Source organism: Bipolaris oryzae (assembly GCF_000523455.1).
Source record: "Bipolaris oryzae ATCC 44560 unplaced genomic scaffold scaffold_73, whole genome shotgun sequence".
In the NCBI taxonomy this organism is placed as follows: Eukaryota; Fungi; Ascomycota; class Dothideomycetes; order Pleosporales; family Pleosporaceae; genus Bipolaris; species Bipolaris oryzae.
Window position 1 is genome coordinate 63,799 of NW_006911349.1, and position 18,575 is coordinate 82,373.

At 51.9% G+C, this 18,575-nt stretch overlaps 7 protein-coding genes across 7 annotated transcripts; 3 read left to right on the plus strand and 4 right to left on the minus strand.

Annotated features, from left to right (window-relative positions):
* Nucleotides 1-987: 987 nt before the first annotated feature.
* Nucleotides 988-2,781, minus strand: COCMIDRAFT_96472 (uncharacterized protein; the record flags this gene model as incomplete). The annotated part of the gene is made up of 5 exons (XM_007690214.1): nt 988-1,200; nt 1,256-1,354; nt 1,402-1,551; nt 1,606-2,660; nt 2,733-2,781. 5 exons carry the CDS (start codon nt 2,779-2,781, stop codon nt 988-990), a joined length of 1,566 nt encoding a protein of 521 aa, XP_007688404.1.
* Nucleotides 2,782-3,924: 1,143 nt separating this feature from the next.
* On the plus strand, nt 3,925-4,565 carry COCMIDRAFT_37144 (uncharacterized protein; the record flags this gene model as incomplete). Its single annotated transcript, XM_007690200.1, has 2 exons — nt 3,925-4,113; nt 4,335-4,565. The coding sequence occupies 2 exons, from the start codon at nt 3,925-3,927 to the stop codon at nt 4,563-4,565; spliced, it is 420 nt and encodes a 139-aa protein (XP_007688390.1).
* A 360-nt stretch (nt 4,566-4,925) lies between these two features.
* COCMIDRAFT_96502 (uncharacterized protein) lies at nt 4,926-6,856 on the minus strand (the record flags this gene model as incomplete). Its single annotated transcript, XM_007690215.1, has 6 exons — nt 4,926-5,119; nt 5,181-5,584; nt 5,636-5,769; nt 5,822-6,156; nt 6,205-6,396; nt 6,454-6,856. 6 exons carry the CDS (start codon nt 6,854-6,856, stop codon nt 4,926-4,928), a joined length of 1,662 nt encoding a protein of 553 aa, XP_007688405.1.
* A 2,009-nt stretch (nt 6,857-8,865) lies between these two features.
* Nucleotides 8,866-10,300, plus strand: COCMIDRAFT_5672 (uncharacterized protein; the record flags this gene model as incomplete). Its single annotated transcript, XM_007690181.1, has 6 exons — nt 8,866-9,015; nt 9,077-9,135; nt 9,187-9,232; nt 9,283-9,437; nt 9,492-9,603; nt 9,662-10,300. The coding sequence occupies 6 exons, from the start codon at nt 8,866-8,868 to the stop codon at nt 10,298-10,300; spliced, it is 1,161 nt and encodes a 386-aa protein (XP_007688371.1).
* Nucleotides 10,301-11,765: 1,465 nt separating this feature from the next.
* Nucleotides 11,766-12,897, plus strand: COCMIDRAFT_75377 (uncharacterized protein; the record flags this gene model as incomplete). Its single annotated transcript, XM_007690216.1, has 6 exons — nt 11,766-11,903; nt 11,964-12,022; nt 12,081-12,126; nt 12,185-12,342; nt 12,395-12,506; nt 12,562-12,897. Coding segments are annotated over 6 exons (849 nt in total), but the record flags the coding sequence as incomplete, so codon positions are not given.
* A 1,075-nt stretch (nt 12,898-13,972) lies between these two features.
* On the minus strand, nt 13,973-16,126 carry COCMIDRAFT_5674 (uncharacterized protein; the record flags this gene model as incomplete). The annotated part of the gene is made up of 4 exons (XM_007690182.1): nt 13,973-15,100; nt 15,159-15,630; nt 15,681-15,745; nt 16,079-16,126. 4 exons carry the CDS (start codon nt 16,124-16,126, stop codon nt 13,973-13,975), a joined length of 1,713 nt encoding a protein of 570 aa, XP_007688372.1.
* An 867-nt stretch (nt 16,127-16,993) lies between these two features.
* Nucleotides 16,994-18,397, minus strand: COCMIDRAFT_5675 (uncharacterized protein; the record flags this gene model as incomplete). Its single annotated transcript, XM_007690183.1, has 2 exons — nt 16,994-17,639; nt 17,694-18,397. 2 exons carry the CDS (start codon nt 18,395-18,397, stop codon nt 16,994-16,996), a joined length of 1,350 nt encoding a protein of 449 aa, XP_007688373.1.
* Nucleotides 18,398-18,575: the final 178 nt, after the last annotated feature.

Genomic DNA, 18,575 nt, shown 5'->3' on the forward strand with positions numbered 1-18,575 from the left:
TCTTTGGGCTAGGTGTAGGTATGTTCGACTAGTAGGTGTAGCATCGTGTGTCACTTTTGGCGGGACGCGCGATGAGTGGCTGTGCACAGGCTCCAACGGCGGCGGGCAGCATGTGAATGCCAAGCCTAGGGTTCCTTCCAGCATCCAGCATCCAGCATCCAACGTCATCATTGCATGTGCAAGCCCCAGCAATCAGGTATGCCCTGGCTCTCACATGGTTCACAATATGCATGGCGCAAACGCCGCGGCAGCCATTTTCTGGTTTGACAAATAGAAGGGGTATTGTTGACTATCTGAACTTCTACGGCCCCTACTGGCATCTGGATGCGTCTGCAGGCACCTTGCGCTTCAGCCTCGCCATACAAAAACAGGAGGAAAAACAAAAGCTGAGAGTTACGAGGGGCATCAAAGCACGCTCCAGTCGTGGGGATGAATAGACCTTGCCTGTTCCCGCCAGCAATGCAGAACCAAGAAAAGAATAACACAAAACGTACAAAGGAAATGGTACTGATAGTAGATACTACAAGACCTCAAGGAGGCCAGGCGTCGCATATGCTGGAAAAAAAAAGGGGGGTATGTGCCAATATTACTGTGGATTTTCGTGGCTCTTCAAGCCAAAGAGACGCCGTTGTGCGCCGGTCCTCCTGTTTTTTGTGCGCAAAAGTCGAGGTAGTGCGCGCCAGCCTAGTGTCAATGGCTGGAAATGGTGTGGGCGAGACGCAGCGCCCCAGAACATGAGCGTGCGGTGGTGGGAAAAATGGGGCGTGCAATGTGACACTCTAGCACGGTCTTGCACGGCAGCTTGTACAGCCGTCACGCACTGAGCCGCTTTTTATGCAGATTAAAAGCTGATTACAAGGTACAGAGTGGAATAGGTAGGGGTGTTGCTTCCTACGGTTTGCGCCCGAAGTAAAGTGATTATGTCGGCGCGATGAGAAGGGTATGCGCAAAGGGTATCCTCTTTCGTAATGATCGTCTCGAGCATGCTTACAAAGCCACGTCAAGCACCAGACTGACGTCGCTGACTTGCTGGCCAGCGAGATCCTCAAGCACCGGTATCAGGTCGAGGAGTTCGTTGTCGTGTGCGTCAGAGAACCAGCTGCTGATGGGGACGGCGTGTTGCGGATGGAAGATGTAGGAAGTGGGCGAGTTGTCAATAATAATGGTATCCTTGAGGTCGCGGCCAATCTGTGAGAGATCCTGCACACAGGCATTAGTGTCTGATTGGAACCCGATTTTGGGCTCATATTCTCACCTTTACATAGTTGCCCTGGTGGTTGTAGCAGCTTTCGCGGAAAAGTCGGTGGTGAACAACACCGTGGATGTCGAGTTGATCAAGGAGGGGATCACCATACTACTCTCGTTAGCGGGATTGCCGGAACAAACAATGCAGCCACGTACCTTGGAAACAGATGCTGTAAAAACCACCACTTCGTACAATTCGCCCACACGCTTCATAAACTGGTCCACGCCTGGTCGCTTAATGACATAGACATTGTGGTATTGGCCTTCAATCTCCACAGGAATTGTGAAGTCTGCTTGGTGCAGAATCTACATCAAATTAGTATATAAAGAGGAGCAAATACCGTAGTTGTGACAACATACCTTGAAGCTGCTGTGGACCAAAGTCTCGTCGAGGTCAAGAACCAAACACTTTTTCCCCTGGAACCTGGGTGCAATGGGTCCCAAAAGGTACTTTTGCTCCTCTGGCGCCTCGCCCGCATCTACAACCTGCTCCTGCACAGCCACCTGTCTCTCAGCTAGTGGTGGTGGGGGAGGCAAGTCGACCTTGGATTGTTCGGGTTCGGGTTCAGCGTCAGCGTCGGCTGGATCGGCCTCGTGCGGAACTTCTTTGGATAAGAGGGGCACATCTCGCATTTCGATATCGCTATCAATCTGCTTCTGCTCTTCGGTCTGGTCCTCTATTATACGCTGCTGTTCGGCGGACGGGCGGGGCAAGACGGGAGTGGCGACTGGCGTGGGGTTGGTGATGCTAATCTGAGGATGACCAGTTTGTAATGTGCCGGGTTGAGGGGGCGAGGTTGCTTCCGTTTGCTGTCTCTGGGACGGGCTTCTTGTCACCACCTGGGGGCCATCCTCGACCGAGGGCTGCTCGGTTGTCCCGTCGCCATGGCTGGGCTTGTCGCCAAGACTCGAAGCCAATGTCTCCGTTCCAGTCTTTTCGTCTAGTGGCTCCTTGGAGTCGGTTTTACTCGACTCGGCGATGGTCGGCTCCTGCTTCTTGACGGGCGTCGACTGCGATGTGCGCCCTGCAGGCACCTTCTGGGCCTGCTTGACATTCTCTGTAGGGGCCGAGTCGCCGGCGAGGCGAGACTCCTTGGGTGCAAAGCAAGGCAAGCACGACAGCAAGCCGCCCTTGCGCGTCTTGCTCCTCGTCGATGCCGGGCGGTCGGCCGTGGCGGGCAACGGGGGCGGCTGCTCGGCCTTCTCTGATGGGGCAGCACGCTGCTGAGAGCGCTTGCTGCTCGCCGTGCTGCCGGCCCGTCGTTTGCCCATGAGGCTTCGCTTGGAGCCGCGTCCTATGCTCTCAGCGTCTGCTGCAGTGGTTGCGCCGCTGAGGCCGGTCGTGGGCGTGTGGTTGTCGGTGGACTGGGGGCCGGACTGGGGCACGCCGAGCAGGGAATTCGAGGCGATGGCAGCTGGGTCAAGGTTAGCAGTCGCATCGGAGCGAGATTGGCCGGCGGGAGCGCTGGGCCGGGTCAAGAACGTACCGTTGGCGGCAGATGCGTCAGCAGAGGGCTGCGCGGGTTTGGCGCTCATACTTTTCAGCGCGTCGACAGCCTCGGGCAGAGAGGGCGCGCGGGGGGACCAAAGGGGGTGTGGAGATGGAGAGAGAGAGACGGGAAGGAGAGGAGGAGGAGGAAGAGGAGGAAGAGGAGGAGGACGAGGGCGAGAGCGGAGCGAAAGGTGCCTGGAGCGTCGTCGTGTCGTGTGGTGTAGTGTGGTGTGGTGTGGGGGGGAGGGCCTTGTGCGTGGTTGGGAGAGACGGACGTACGTAGCTGAGGGCGGCCTGGGGTGTGCGCTCTCGCTGCTGTCGCTTTCGCTGTCGTCGCTGTCGTGGGCCGCTGCTTCCTCGTGGCAACAACGGGGGCGGGTCGCGACTGCTCGATCAGCTCGTCAGGGCTCGAGATGGAAGGCGCAGTCACGGTCGTCGCGCAGCTGGGGAAGTCGCTGTCTCGTCGAGGGCGTTCGAGGAGGGAAAGGGCGATGGGGAGCTTGGATCCGCTACTTGGGATGAGGCTGGTTCGCTAACACTAACGCGGGCGGAAATGAGGACGCCGTCTTTCACCGTCATCAGCGCCAAAGCTCCACAGCAACCGCCAACCGCCAATTCACTCCCACGCCCTCGCCCTCGCCCTCGTCCGCGCCCGCTTGCCAACCTACTGCCTGCTGCCCTCTGCCTATGTGACACCCCTCGGCTGGCTGCAGTTTGTCGCCCTGTTTGCTTTTCCCATTCCGCTCATGGCTGCGCCGCCCAGCTCGTGCTCCAACTCCCGGGCAGCCAACCACGGCCAGGGCCCGTCTTCCTGGGGGCTCCACTGCTCGCGGCCTTTGCCTCCCCCATTCGCCCCTAGCCTGCAATTGCTCTAGTCGAGTCCATGGCCAGACCCAAATTCAATTCTTCTCCACGCTGCCCATCGCAGAGAGCGAGGCCGTTCATCAGCCATGCACCCAATCACGCCCTCCGCCGCTTCATGCACCCAGCGCTTCGCACGGGAAATGACTGCCAAGGGCCATTATGCCTACATGCTGCTATGGGCCAGGGGCGTGGCAGTGGCTGGGCAATGGACATGGGTACATTAGCCAGAGTGGTGACAGTTCAGCACGCAGCTTCGTCGCTGGCATCCTCGTCGCTGTCCTCGACTGTCCTCCAACTCCCTTAAATTCAGGCCCGCGACAACCATGCTTTGCGCCCTGCATAATTACGACCTGGCCACCCTTGGATGGGACCGACTCTTGGGCCACGCGACCGTTCGTGCAGCCACAAGCTCGCTGCTCGACTCACGGCTAGCCGCCATGCACGGAGAACCATCGGCTCCTTGGCCTATCACGCCCAATGGCTTCCATGACCCCGGTGCACTTCTGCCGCCCGTGTACTGGATCCATATTGAATGCACTGACACTATTCCTCCAGCGGCGCATGAGCATCGTCAACGGACCCTCAACACTTGTCCTCTTGCTCAGCCGCTGCTTGCGACCAATGACCCCACCATGTCACTGGTCCTGTTGCCTCGTCCTCTTTCATTGCCATTTCTACTGTTCCCTCTCACTGCTGTCACATGTCAAATTCTGACGCGTTCCACTGTGGCGAGTGTGGTGCAGAGCGGGCCGTCGCACGTCGAAGTCATCCCGCGTCGATCGTGCAGCTTGATGCGGCCCCATCCATGTCCGCATCGTCACAAGGCCAACGTCCTGTCTCTGAGGGTGTGCGGTATCCGGCTTCCCCACCGCCCAGTGTGCGCAACGGCTTGCAGAGCAAGTCCACGATCAACAGTCAGCCGTTATTGCAACATATATACCAGTACGCACCGACGCACATCTGATCATGGTCACTCATTACACTGCAGCCCAGCATGAAATGTGCCCTTAAACATACACATTGAATAACTGTAATAAGCTAATGAAGCGTCCCCAATACGTACATGTGTACATACATATACAGTGGCCTTGGCAGCATCTGCTTGTTACAGCCGCTCAAAAGTTGACCCCAGGAACTCGCCGGAGCCCGTAGCCACCGTTGACCGCTCTTGAGCTCTTGTGCACCCCGCACCCATCTGCAGAGCAATCACAAGATATTGGCAGGAATTCTTGCTCGACTCATCAACCATTTAATCACGTTACTATCCCCTGAGTTGAGCACATTCGCAAGAAACGATCGGAACATATACGCCCTCTCCGCATATTCAAGCCCTCTTCCGCGGAGTAAACCGTAATTGAAGGGGCGGCAGTGTTACAGTAAACGTATCCAATATCTCATTCTCGAAAGCTTCTCCTGTCTCGCCGGGTGCAAACGACACGTCGAAATTCTGCGCAACCATGGAAAGCGAGATGCGCAAGCTCAACTGAGCCAGATTCCTTCCGGGACAGCTGTACGCACCTTTGGGTGTGTTAGTTGACTGGCCTCTAGAACACTGTCATGATTGCATAAAAGTACTTACCTAGAGAAAAAGGCAGATATGGTGCCTTGTCGGTTTCCATCTCCACCCTCTTTTCACCGAATCGCTCGGGAATAAAGTCTTCGGCTTGCTGCCACCATCTGGGATCCTTTTGAATAAGCGATATCGGTACAACCACGTTTGTTTTGCTAGGAATATATGTGTTGTCTACTATAATGCCCTTTGCCGGTGTTTCTCGCGCTCCGCCAGTTAACAAGGCAGGGCGAAGTCGTAGTGTCTCACTGATAAAGTCGTCCATATACGAAACCGATTTTACTTTTTCATATGACCACTCGTCGTATCCGCTTGGCATTGTCTGGTCAAGGAGTTGTTGAAGTTTTTTCTGCTTCTCGGGATACTTGGCGAGGAAGAAGAGAGCTCCTGCAAGAGTGGTGGCAGTCGTCTCACTACTATTGTGTCAGCTACTGCTGTCATCTTTTTGACTGAGGATTTCCTACCTCCCGGCAATGATCATCACCCTTGAATCATCCTCGAGTGCGGCTGCGGTTTGGGGCGCCGTAGCGTCATTTTCCTTGATGGCTTTCAGCAACCACGATATCACATCTTGCGGATATTTTTCGCTATCCCAAGTCTACAGTTTGTCAATTCATCAGCTCTATACAGTACAGCTTTGAGAAGCATACCTGGTGTTTTTCCCTGATTTGACCTGCACAAAAGGAGAAGAAATCGGTATAACCCGCCGTCGCTCCAGGTATTGAACTCAAGATATACAGCAACCATGGTACGGGGCTCATTATCCCTAACATGGTCATGTGTTCATGTACACCTTTGACGGCAACATGTTCGACACCACTTTTGAGGTTGTTGAAGTCTTTTCCAAAGCCAACGTCGCCCATGACATCGAAACTGAAGAACATTGACCATGTTGAGGCATCCATGGATGCTTCTCCTTTGTTGGCTAGCTGGCTCTTGAATAGGTCCGCCTTGGCTTTAATACGTGGCTCATATGTGTTCAGTGCTATTTAACGTTAGCACAAACTACTATACCTTGTGAGCCCATACAAACCTTTGATAGAGAAGCCACGGTCCCAAGCACGACGGCGAAGACGATGGGTATTGAAGTCGCGTGTCATGTGGATCGAGCATTTTCCCTGATCATTTCCAGTTTGGCCGTACCATGTTGACTTCAGGCACTCCGAACCAGGTCCATACAGGATCGGAACTGCTGAGCTGCGTAGAACGCTGATTTCTCGTGGCCCTAGGGGTTGTATCAGCAAGCGCCCATCCCTGAATTTCCGAGTACACGACTACTCACCAGTGCGCACAAAGTCACCATACTGCGCGTGCATCTTCTCCAGGTCCTTGTAATACTTGACGTTCTTTGCAGCGAGCCATGCTGCATGAAACTTTGACACTTTAGCAGCAACTGGCCCAGGAAATTTTCGGCACCGATGGAACACTAATCGATAGATGGTGATGGTGGTTAGCAATGCAGTGTTGAAGCTTGTGGCGAACAGCAGAGCCTTCAATATTCCGAACACATATATCATGCCGAAAAAGGTGACCATGGAGGCTGCCATGAAATGAACCATGATGAGCTCGAATTCGATGGGAAGGATACAAAGATGGAAAATGACGCCGAATAGGGCTGCTGCCAAAGCACCATGAAACGCATCTACTTGGGCAACATTGTGTGCAGCATCCTGAAGGACTTCCATTGCAGCAACCAGAGCTCTCAAAGGTTGGTCACGCTGATAAGACTGAGGAACAAAGTAATCTTGGAAATGCTCTGAGGGTTTATGGTTTGGGCTGCGTTCCTTGATAACTAAAAAGAAAGAGCAACGCTGTGTGACCTTGAAAACGAGCAGCATTGCACCCGCATGTAAGGCTTACCAATATCTGCCAATGTTCCATCTATGCAAACACCTAGGTGGATCCTTACACGGAGTTGACAGACTAGGTTCCTCTTGGTAAAGATGATGCAACTCTCGCACATGCATCCCTGGCAGAGAACAGTCCTGCGGGGTATCTAAGTTTCGTTAAGGACCGACTGAAGCAAGGAGCCAGACCCCGGACATGTCGGATCACCTGAAGCGGCCGCATCTCGATTGGCAGTATACTACAGGTAAATATAGGCTTTCTATTTGCTACTTCAAGTAGAAGTAGCTAGGCTACGACCACAGGGAGTACTTACTTATATGGAACCAAAATCTAAAAACAATTGAAATCAGGTACATGCCCCCTCTTGCACCGGCCGGGCACTCATCGCCCTCTATTTCCGTAACATTTGGTCAAGAAAGCCAAATAGCCGTTCGCATAAATGCCGAGGAGGATGCGCGTAACCGCTTCGATAGCCACTTGGCGTAAGTAAGTATACACGACTGTCCCAACCCCGCCGCCGATCTGGGTGGAAGTTGCGAAGGGTAGTAACGGATCATGCCTATCACAGCTCTGTGCTACGACACCACGGTACAGTTTCGGTGGTCGGGGAGGCGGGAATGACGGGGATGTCGCCGATGCATATGAGTTGATTCAGCTTTCCTGTCATCAATGCCAAGCTCCGTTGTCTACCCAACATGCTTTCTCAATACCGTCTCAAATAGCCGGACAATAGTATCAAACTTGGCAATTTATCCGCGACTTCTCGTCGATCATAATCTTGGTCTAGCCAACGTTCATATCGCCCAAATAAACTCCAAAAGACCCAAGATTGTACGAAGATCGAGTGAGCGATGCCACTCGTCGAGAAACTTGTTTGGTCGCTTATTGTTGATTGGCAGGCAAAATGCAGGTTCTAAAGTGGGGGGGGGGGGGGGTTCTATTGTTTGGTGGGTACTGAGGATCCTGACACCTCTATATGGTCGATTGCATCCCATCGCTTCAAGCCTGCCCGGATCCGGATTCGAGTTGGCCGCTTTAGGTATGCAAACGGTTTCGGCGTTGCAAACGGCGTTGAGCTTGTCAGCAGTTTCGGGGGTTTGAGGGCTTGTCAACGGCCTGAGGCGTGTCAACGGCTGGAGACGTAGCGTTTGCATCCGCGCAAGGATACGTAGGTAAGCCGCAGGTGACATAAAACAATGGCTGCGGGGTCAGCTTTGAAAAGTCCCGATCGATGTTCGGAGATAATAGTCGCCAAGGGCAAACACTGGATCGAGCTCTGACTGGTTCTGCGTGAGACATCCCAGCGAGACAGTGGGGGCTTAGAGAGTCTCCCTGTATGATAGCCGTTCCCAAAAGATGGTTCCTACGTATGCATACTTGCGTCCATTACGCCGCAAATCTCTTCATCCTAGAACCTGGCAGATGTCAAAAACCGCTGATGCATGTCAACTGTCAAGTTGAACCTCTGTTTTTGGGCAGCATACTGAAGATCCGTTTCGATTATGCTCCTCAAATACTCCGATATCAGTGTGTAGCACCAATAAGGGCAATTCGTAACGGTCATACGGCTTGGTACGAGAACCTGATACTGGAAGCTTTGATGCATTTGCATTTCATGGATTTGAGTCCGCGGGCATCGAAGAAGGCAGATCACTGACAAGGAGATTTCTAAGCCCCTTTCATTCCCCGAGGGCTCGACCGTCATAGCAAAGACTGACTGAACTTAGAATCTGTAACTGGTTTCTGGAAGATATAAACTTTATCTTTGGTGTCCATTGTGTGTCTTGATATATGTTTTTTTTGAGTCGAGGACTACCTTTGTCTGGAAGCTCACAATCTTAAGACCATGGCACTATCAAACCTCCAACCACTGGCGTATGCCGTTGCTTACATTACATTTATGCTCGGTACTATCTCAATCTTTCTTCGCTTTTACTGTAGACGCTACATTCTGCACTTGTGGGGATGGGACGATCATTTCGCAGTGCTGATTCTTGTACGTGTTTTGTACGATCCTTCTGTGAATACAGAGACACAACTAACGGCAAGAATTTCAGGTCTTTAGCATTGGCCAACAAGTCATCCTGCACATGTTTCTCTATTGGGGGTGCGGCTTGTATGACTGCCCTTGCTTTGCTTACAGACTAATTGCTGACTGGAGGCACAGACACATGACAACGTTGACCACAAATCAGCAGCTCCAAATTCTCAAAGTAAGAGCTTTCATATCATATTAGCGGTGAAATTCTCTAACTCAAAATAGTGGTTGTTTATTGAACAAGTCGTTTACTACTCAGTACACTGGGTAATCAAATCGGCTTTTCTCCTATTCTACCTGCGCCTGTCAACCAGAAGGCCCTTTCGTATCGCCATTTATATTGGTGGCGTCATCAACGGCACTATCCTGATCATAAACACGTAAGTCTACCTTTTGCTGATACAGAACTCAAGCCTCGCTAACACAAACGCCAGGCTCATGGCATGCTTCCAATGTGTCCCGTTCGATGAGATTCTTCACCCAGGCACGCATCCAAATGCCATCTGTATCAACAGGCTTGCCATGCTTATCGTTCCGTCCGTTCTTGTAAGCCCTTCTTCCTTTTGCACATGCAGACAACAAGGTACCAACAAAAGCGATACAGAACATCTTTGCAGACTTCTACATCCTCATTCTCCCCATCTACACAGTCTGGCACCTGCAAATGACGATGGGCCGCAAGCTCAGAGTGATTGGTGTCGTAGCCTTTGGCAGCAGTTCAGTCATCATTGCTTGTTTTCGGCTCATACCTCTGTTTGAGCTGTTCCGCTCGCCTGATACATCGTGGGTGCTCGGGAAGATGGTTATCGTTGCCGCACTCGAGATTCAATGCGCCGTCATCGCAGTCAACCTGCCAAGCCTCAAGCCCTTGTGGACCCGGATGATGGGCGGCAGTTCGTCTGGTTCGGGCCCTGGAAACGACAGCGACGGTTCCAACAAGAAAAGGTATAGAATCTCGTCGCGGGGCCATATTGCCACGTTTGGCTCTGAGGGTAGAGAGCTGCGTGCAGGCAAGTGGGCGAGGAAGAGCCATAGAGGAAGCGTCTCGCGGACGGACCAGGGACTCACTGTTACTGAGTCTGAAGAGGAGTTGTGCCGACAAGGTGGGATTTCACTGCGTATGTCGAATCAGATGTCAGCGGGAGACGCTGGTACTATCAAAATCCAAAAGGATATTCATATCCAGAGCTCTGAAGGGGACTTGGACAAGGTCATCACTGAGAACTACATCTCGAGGGTTTGAGAGCCGACGGCTTGTTTGAGGAAGTTTAACGAGATCATGTATGTGCGTTTCCTTTGTACTCTGAATTTAGTATCGCGAAGAGATGGACGAAGAGATGCTTTGATAGCTTCTGCTTTACTCGTAGTACAATTTCGTCCTCATCATCTTCCGCAACACGACATGCTACAGCATCTCGATCCGCATCGACAAACACACAGTATTCCCTGCTGAACTAAAACACCTCATCAATCGCCATCAAGTATCCGCATCGCCCGATCACTCTGTACCACCGCACGCATCATCTATATATATCCTGCCCCTCAACCCCCCGTTTGCCCTCGCCCAAACCAATATCCGTCACACATGACCTGTATCACCCTCGATATGTTCCGTTTGATATTTATATCCTTGCTTTCTCCCGCCGTCTCGCAATCTACTTCGGCGTTCTTTCGATATATCACCGTAGCATTGGCGCGATCGGGGTGAAGGAAAAAAATCACCTTGCCCAGTGGGTTTCGTGACGGAAATCGGGGAACAGGGGATGTTTCTCCCTTGTTGGATTATTTGTGTGTGACTTTGTTTTGCCCTTACGTTGCGAGTTCGGGCGGCCAGTTGCAAACACGGGTAGGCGTTGCTTTTTGCGGGAGGGGATGGGCGACTGGAGTTGTGTGGCGGCGGCGGTGTCGTTTGTGAACTAGGGATTCTCTAGTATGAAGACAAGTAGTATAGTACGAGTTGTCGATTTCTATCTTCTTATCTCTGGATTCGGCGATCAAGCACATCTTGTGGAAGTAATCGCGATTCCTCTTTGTCCTCTCTTCTCAAACCACCGAATCCGCACTCTGTCTCTTCAGTTCCGAAACAAACATCCCGCTCAAACACAATCCTCACAAGCCCAGTGCTTACTTACCAAACTCCCCAAGACAAAGTACATACTCGACGACAGCAAAAAGCAGTCAAAGCTCCCTCCCAAAAAGGAGGAGGTCCGCGGCATTACAAACAAACCCATCAATCACCTCTCCCGACACATCGGAAACGCAAACCCTTTGCTTCTTCGTCCTTTCCCCCCACAACGCCATTGCCGTCTCAAGCCCACGAACGCTTGTTCCAAACCGTCGGTCGCAACCACGGGCGATCGCAATAAGCCAAACGGCGACGTGGCTGTCCACGTGCCCAATTCAGGAACAGTTGCAGATGTTGAAAAGAAAAAAAAGAAAATAGTACCAAGTTGTCTTCGAAGAAGAAGAAGAAGAAGCGAAGAGAGAGGAGGGAGGGTTTAATATCTACCCTACCCAGCATCTCGTTCAAAAAGTTTTTCTCCTGTTCTCACTGCGGGCCAGCCGACCTCTTCCACTCGTTTTTTATTTTTTATTTTTTGCAAACTTGTTCCTTTCGCATTAGAGATGCGCTTTGTTGGCTGGGTTTGGCATCGACTCGTGGATTCTGCCGCTGCCGCCTTGCGATGATGATTATGGACACGAGTACGAGTATCCAGCCGCTTGCGTATGGGATTGCGTATTCGACATTCTTTGTGGGCACTTTGTCGATTTTGCTACGGTTTTATTGCCGGTATATTGTGCTGAGGACATGGGGGTGGGACGATTATATTGCGGTTGCTATTTTGGTATGTTTCTTTGGGAGGAGTTGGGTGGAACGGAGGGCTAATGTGAAGGATGGTGATTAGGCCTTTAGCTTTGCACAGCAGGGCGTGCTGCAGATGTTTTTGTATTGGGGGTGTGGACTGTAAGATACCTTTGATGGCTGGGAATCATAGTGATAAGTTGTGCTAACTTAAAGGTAGTCATATGGGAGCCCTGGACACGAACCATCATCTCGAGATTGTCAAGGTAAGAGTGAATGACTGCGAGGTAACTTTGAGAAATATCTTCTGACCAAGAAAACCAGTGGTTATTTATCGAAGAAGTCCTCTACTACTCTGTTCACTGGGTGATCAAATTAGCTTTTCTCGTATTTTACCTTCGCCTATCTCCCGATAGCGACACATTTAGACACGCAGTCTATTTTGGAGTGGGATTTAACACTGTTGTATGGATTGCCAGTGTGTAAGTCATGCCAGCCCTCCAAGCACCCGCAAAGTCTAACGTCAAAGGTCAGCCTTGTAGCATGTTTCCAATGCATGCCATTTGACGAAATATTTCACCCAGGCACGCATTCTGATGCACAATGCATCAACAAGATGATCCTTCTCCTTGGCCCTTGCATTCTCGTAAGTCAGCTTCTTCTTTCCATCTCCCTATCCCCCAACTAACCCGCTCTCCCAGAACATCCTCGTAGACATCTACATCCTAATCCTCCCCATCTCCACCATCTGGGCCTTGAAAAACATCCGCATGCGCCGCAAAATCGCCGTCCTCTGCGTCATCGGTTTCGGCGGCATCTCCGTCCTCATCGCTTGCTGCCGCATCGTCATCCTCCTACGCCTCTCCTCCCCCTCCCCATCCCTCGATACCTCCTACATCCTCGGCACCATGATTGTCGTCAGCGCCCTAGAGATCCAATCCGCAATCATCGCCGTCAACCTCCCCAGCCTGAAAGCCCTCTGGACAAAATACACAGGCGCCCCAGCCGCAGTACCGACAAGTCGCCAGAATCTCCACAATAACAAAGCATACAAAATGTCGAGTTTCAGCGGCGCCGATTCGGACTCGTCCCCTACATCCCCAAACCGACCCCGTAATAACAAAAAACGCACGTCAGACACGTCATCCTTCTGGGATGCAGACAACCCGCTCACGACCCTCGCATCGGAAGAAGAATCCGTCCTCGGCGACATGATGGCCGTCGTGATGCCCATCCAGTGGGTCCGCAGCGACATCCGCGCCATACGTGTGGGCAGGGGCTACATCGTGCGCAGCATGATGAGTATGGAGCGGGTCGAGGATTGCTTCCCCGTCGGTCATTTTTTAAGGAATTACGGGCCGAGGAGGGATGCAGAGAGCGTAGTTGCGTCGTTGGTTTGACAGACGTTGTATATGAAGATATGAATTGAATATGACATGAATCAAATTGATACTTACGTGGTGTGGTTTGGTGATTAGTGAGTTTGAGATGGTTGGCATATGACAAAATTTTGGATAATGTCCTTTCACATACGACCATCGGCAAAGTAAATCACTGGCTCTCGTTCGCTCGCCGCACGTTAAGCCTTTGACCGGCGGACTAGTAATCAGGTGGGTGACCACTGGCGAATCCCCACTGTTGTATGTTTTTGTTTCCATTTGTTCCTTTTTTTTGTGCATGACCACGGCGAGTAGATAGGTGGGTAGTGTAGGAGATGTTGGTAGGTGCACCCTCGGTGGAACAATGGAAGTGCCAAACGGTTAATGACCATAGATGAAATCTTCTAAGCCACACATTCATTCCTTCGTTGTGTCATGCTCTATTGATATGAAGCTACTTTCCTTCTAGACATCATGCACCTCTTCTTTTCTTACAAATCTCAGAGGTTGCCTTTCTGTGACCACAAAAATCAGCCTATCGAACCCCGCCAAAATGAATGTCCAAATCCATGGTCCGTTAACTCCAAAACATGAAGAATCACCCCTTTGAATCGTAATTTGCCCATACAGAGGAGCAGACCAGGCACTGTCGGATGCACTGACCGCCGCCTGACTTCCCGATCTCCCAGTGATATGACTAACTAACCTGGTCTTCTCGGCTGCAATGGTCTACCTAACCACTGCTGGCCTTGAGACCATTTACGCCGTTTGTGACACCATCAGCCTCGGTGCCGTTCTGGTACTCGCGTATAATCTCCTCTAGCATACCCGCACTAGCCGCAACGAAGCCCAGGTAGGGCCTGCTTGGATCCAGGACACGGGAAAGGTACTCTGGGTGAAACTGGACACCGACGAACCATGGGTGGTCCTTGATCTCAATGACCTCCATACGGACGCCAGCTTCATCCTTGCCAACAAAGCTCAGTCCGCCCTTCTCAAGGGTGTCGATGTAATCCGGGTTGACTTCATAGCGGTGACGGTGTCGTTCCAGAATCTCGCTCTTACCAGCATATAGAGCGCGGAGACGAGACCACTCACTGCCAGGCTGGAACAATGTTGGGCGAAGACCCAGTCGCATAGATGCACCCATGGTGGTCTTGTCAACCTCTGGCATGAACATGATGAGCTTGTTTTGAGCCTCGCCGTTGAACTCCTCCGAGGTAGCGTCCTTGATGCCACAGACATTGCGGGCATACTCAATGACAGCGATCTGCATACCAAGGCAGACGCCGAGGTAGGGCTTCTTGTTCTCGCGCGCCCAAGTGGCTGCTGCAATCATACCCTCGGTGGCACGCTGACCAAAGCCTCCAGGGACAAGAATACCCGAGGCTTTGACAACCTCGTGCCATGCGTTGTGAAACTTGGCGGGGTCTGATTGTTGACATTTTGGCTCCAAGTGATCCGAGTCAACCCACCGAATATCGAGCTTCTTCCTGCACCGCATCGTGGCGTGTTCCAACGCCTTGATAACGGAAAGATATGAGTCTTGCAGCTCGACGTACTTTCCAACCAGAGCAATGGTTACAGGGTCGTGATAGCGCGTGTCATGACTGGTAAGGGACTGCCATTGCGCCCAGGTGTGGTTGCCCTTTTGCAACATCTGAGGAGATATGTTGGCCGGTTCAAGAGCAAGGAACTGGCGAACCATGGGAATAAGTTTTTGCTGCTCGAGGAGCATGGGAACTTGGTAGATGGATGGCATGTCCCTGACAACAAGGACCTGCTCGTTTTCAACCTGGCAGAAATGGGCAATTTTTTCCACAGCAGAGGCATCGAGTTCGCGTTCGCAACGGCAGGCAATCTGTATTTGTTAGGCATGCATGCATAGATGATGTGCTTTTGAAGACCCAAATACATACCAAATCTGGAATCAGACCATTGCTCCTCACCGCCTTGATTGCCTGCTGCGTGGGCTTCGTTTTCTGCTCTCCGTGAATAACAGGCACGTACGAGACGTGGATCTGCATGAAGTTGTTCTTGCCCGCGCGTCTCCTCAGCTGACTCATAGCCTCGACAAAGGGCATGCTCTCGATATCACCAACAGTACCACCCAGTTCAATTATGCAAACGTCAGGCTCCTCACCAGAGTCATCGACGGGAATACGCGCGACCCTCTGGATCCATTCTTGAATGGCGTCCGTGATGTGGGGGACGACTTGTACGGTTTTACCCAGATAGTCACCCTTGCGCTCGCGCTCAATGACGTGCTGGTAAATCTTGCCAGTGGTGATATTGTTATCGCGTGTTAGGGTAATGTTCAGGTAGCGTTCGTAATTGCCGAGATCGAGATCGACTTCACCGCCGTCGGAGAGGACGAAGACTTCACCATGCCTGTTTTTTGTTTAGTCATTTGGTATAGAATCGGTCACAGTGAGTCGTACTCCTTGGGGTTCATAGTCCCCGCATCGACATTGAGATATGGGTCGACCTTGATTGACGAGACGTGCTGAGACGTCAGTACGCTTTGCAAACGTGCTGGCCTGCTATACTTATCTTAAGACCAATAGTTTTGAGCAATAGGCCAGTTGACGATGCTGTTATACGTCATTAGCTTACGTTTACTGTCGTGTGCCTAATTACGCAAGTGCTGTAAAGAGCCGTTGCATAACATTTCAAAAGCCTGTGTCTTAGAACAGACTGGACCGCTCCCTCAAGAGTCATCATATAGGCTCTGAGAATTCGGTGCCATGCTCGTGGCACATTTCTGAGCAGAGCTTACCTATGATACCCTATTTTTACACATTAGTGGTGATCAAAGGCGCGGCAACCTGCAGCTTACCTTCCCCACGCCGCTGATGACGCCGCCAGACACGAGCACGTATTTCATGATTGCTGCTTTTCAGTGCCTTGATTGCTTGTGGGGAAGGGGAGGGAAGAAAGGAAAGTCGAGATTGCAGGCGCGTGAAACTTGAAAAGAAAATCGGGCGCATGGGCCCTTTGTTGGTGGAGCTGACGCTTACTGCGGTACAGGGCTAAAGTTTTGTGCAGTGGAGACGCTAAACTATGTCGATCCGACGTAATTCTGGGTAATATAGTTGCCTTTATTTAAAAACGTATATCGAGTAGCTTGTTCTAAGATCGACAAAGGACACAATTGGTGGGAGACTGCAATCAAGCCCAAAGCAGCCATACTAATACGCACTAGTGGTGTAATCTATCTTGAATAAGCTCGGTCCTGATTTCTGCCTGGAATCATACAGCACCCTGCCGGTGCTTATGGACAAAACTTTAGCCACCTACCACAGTATAGCGTGGCTCCCCCTCCTTCCTTTCTTTGTGCGCGCCCTAACTACAACACCTCACCTTCTGTTGGCTTGGACGATGGAATTTAGGCGTCTTGGAAATAAAACTTCTATCGACTGACTGCGAATAAGGTGCTATGGAATGGTATCGTGCTCTCTCATCGCTGAAATTCCCAAATGCAAGTACAGGAGAAAAAAAAAAGGTTTGCCGTATCGACGCCGTCCAGGTTTCACCCTCCGCCCTTCCTATCCTGCACAAGCCACCAACCGTTGAATTCAAAATCAACCCTGTCGGTGAGAAATGCAGTCATTTCGTGACGTCGTCAAAATGCAAAACAGCATCTGCGAAAAATGCTTCAGATATCCCCTGATGACCCTGTCTGCGCCGCCCGATATAAAGGAAGATTATGCGAAAAGCCAGCTATGTAAAGAGACAGCATGGGTCATGGTCGTTACTCCCTGCGCCGCCTCTTGAGCTCCTCTTCTTCTGCGTTGTCGTGTTCTTGACTCGCAGTAAGTCGCTTACGGGCAAGCGCCTTCTCGTTTCCCTTTTTGACTTGAATGTTGCAGCCTTGTAGCTTTAATGCCCTGGTCAGAGCGCTGCTCGGCCGCATACCGGGAAAATCTTTGGCTGTGTAGACGGTAAAGACGTCACTCAGGACTTCGGTCAGGATTGGCGAGAAGCCTCCCACGTGCAGGTTCATGGGATCAATGCGCATAAGCACAAACCGAAGTCGGTATTTGCCATGGGTGCGGCATGAAAGATCTGGGAAGCAAAAGAAACAGCCCTCGACATCGTGCTCGTCTTTTGCCACAGATGGCGAGGCTACAAGCTGGCCCATTAATCGCCGTGTCGTTCGTCGGTCTGGTTGTACGAGTGCTGTTTCTTCGTTGGTGCCTTCTGCATTCCAGAGCGTGCAGTGGACCACATTGAGAGAATAACGTAGTTCTTCTTGTTCAGCAGCACCAGTTTTCGGATCCGTCACTAAGAGTTGGATGATGGGTGGAGGGTCAATGACTCTTCGGTCACGTTCGCCAAATCCGCACGCTCGTGCGGCAATGGGCTGTTGCCGGACGCGGAGTTCATAGTTGAGGTTTCTGCGATTGGTAAGTCGAGCGTCACTTTGGTGTCCGGGTAAGAGAAGTACTTACAATTGTTCGTTGTACACGGGTTGTGGTATGGACCCTGGTAATGGGACAGGGCGCACTTGTTTTGGGGGTGGTGGAGCAGCGGTCGAAGGCTCTGAGTATGCAATCGGCGCCAAAGGTCCACCAATGGAGCCTCGTTGAGATCGCGCATGTTGCAGAGAGCCAACAGATCCGCGGTATGGAGTGCTACTTGATGCATAGCTCGGAGTATATGCAGGTGAGGGAAGCGGAGGATAAGACCTTTGGTGCGGTGGTTCTACTGGTGAAGTAAGAGACGAATACCCTCCTTGCTCGGGATGCGGTGGATGGCGCTGAAAAGGGCGGTGCTCCTCGTACGAATAGCGCTGTTCAGCTAGTCTTCGAGGGCCTCTGCTGTCATATTCTGAATGTGGCGAGATTGGAGGGCCGTATTGCCGAGGAGAATATGGCGGATCGGACCTAGGCGGGGTATATGGGTTGGAGGGCTGCAACAGCTTGTCAACAGGCGCGGCTGCTGGTCTGTGTGTCGCGGGGGGCTGTGGATGGTAGTCATTGCGAGGAGGCAGTCCAGAGTGGATGGAAGGTAGCTGGTTGATGGGGGAGCGGAAGTGGTGATCCGGCCGTTGTGGTACAGCATCTGGCGGAATCTCTAGCGGGGGCAGGCGGCGATGGGAGTAGTCGAGAAAGCCTGGAGGGGAGAAGACGGGAGGCTTCTGCGTCTCAGTCATGGCTGTCGGAGGTTGAGAAGCGGGTGGTAGAGGGAGGGCCGGGGGTGGAGGAAGAGGAGGTGGTTGGGACATGCGTGTATTATTATTTGCCCGAACCAGGACACGATGCACACAGCCGCATTTGGATCACGTTTGTGTTCAGTTTGGAGGCTCTTTTCAGACTGGGAGCGTCCGGGCG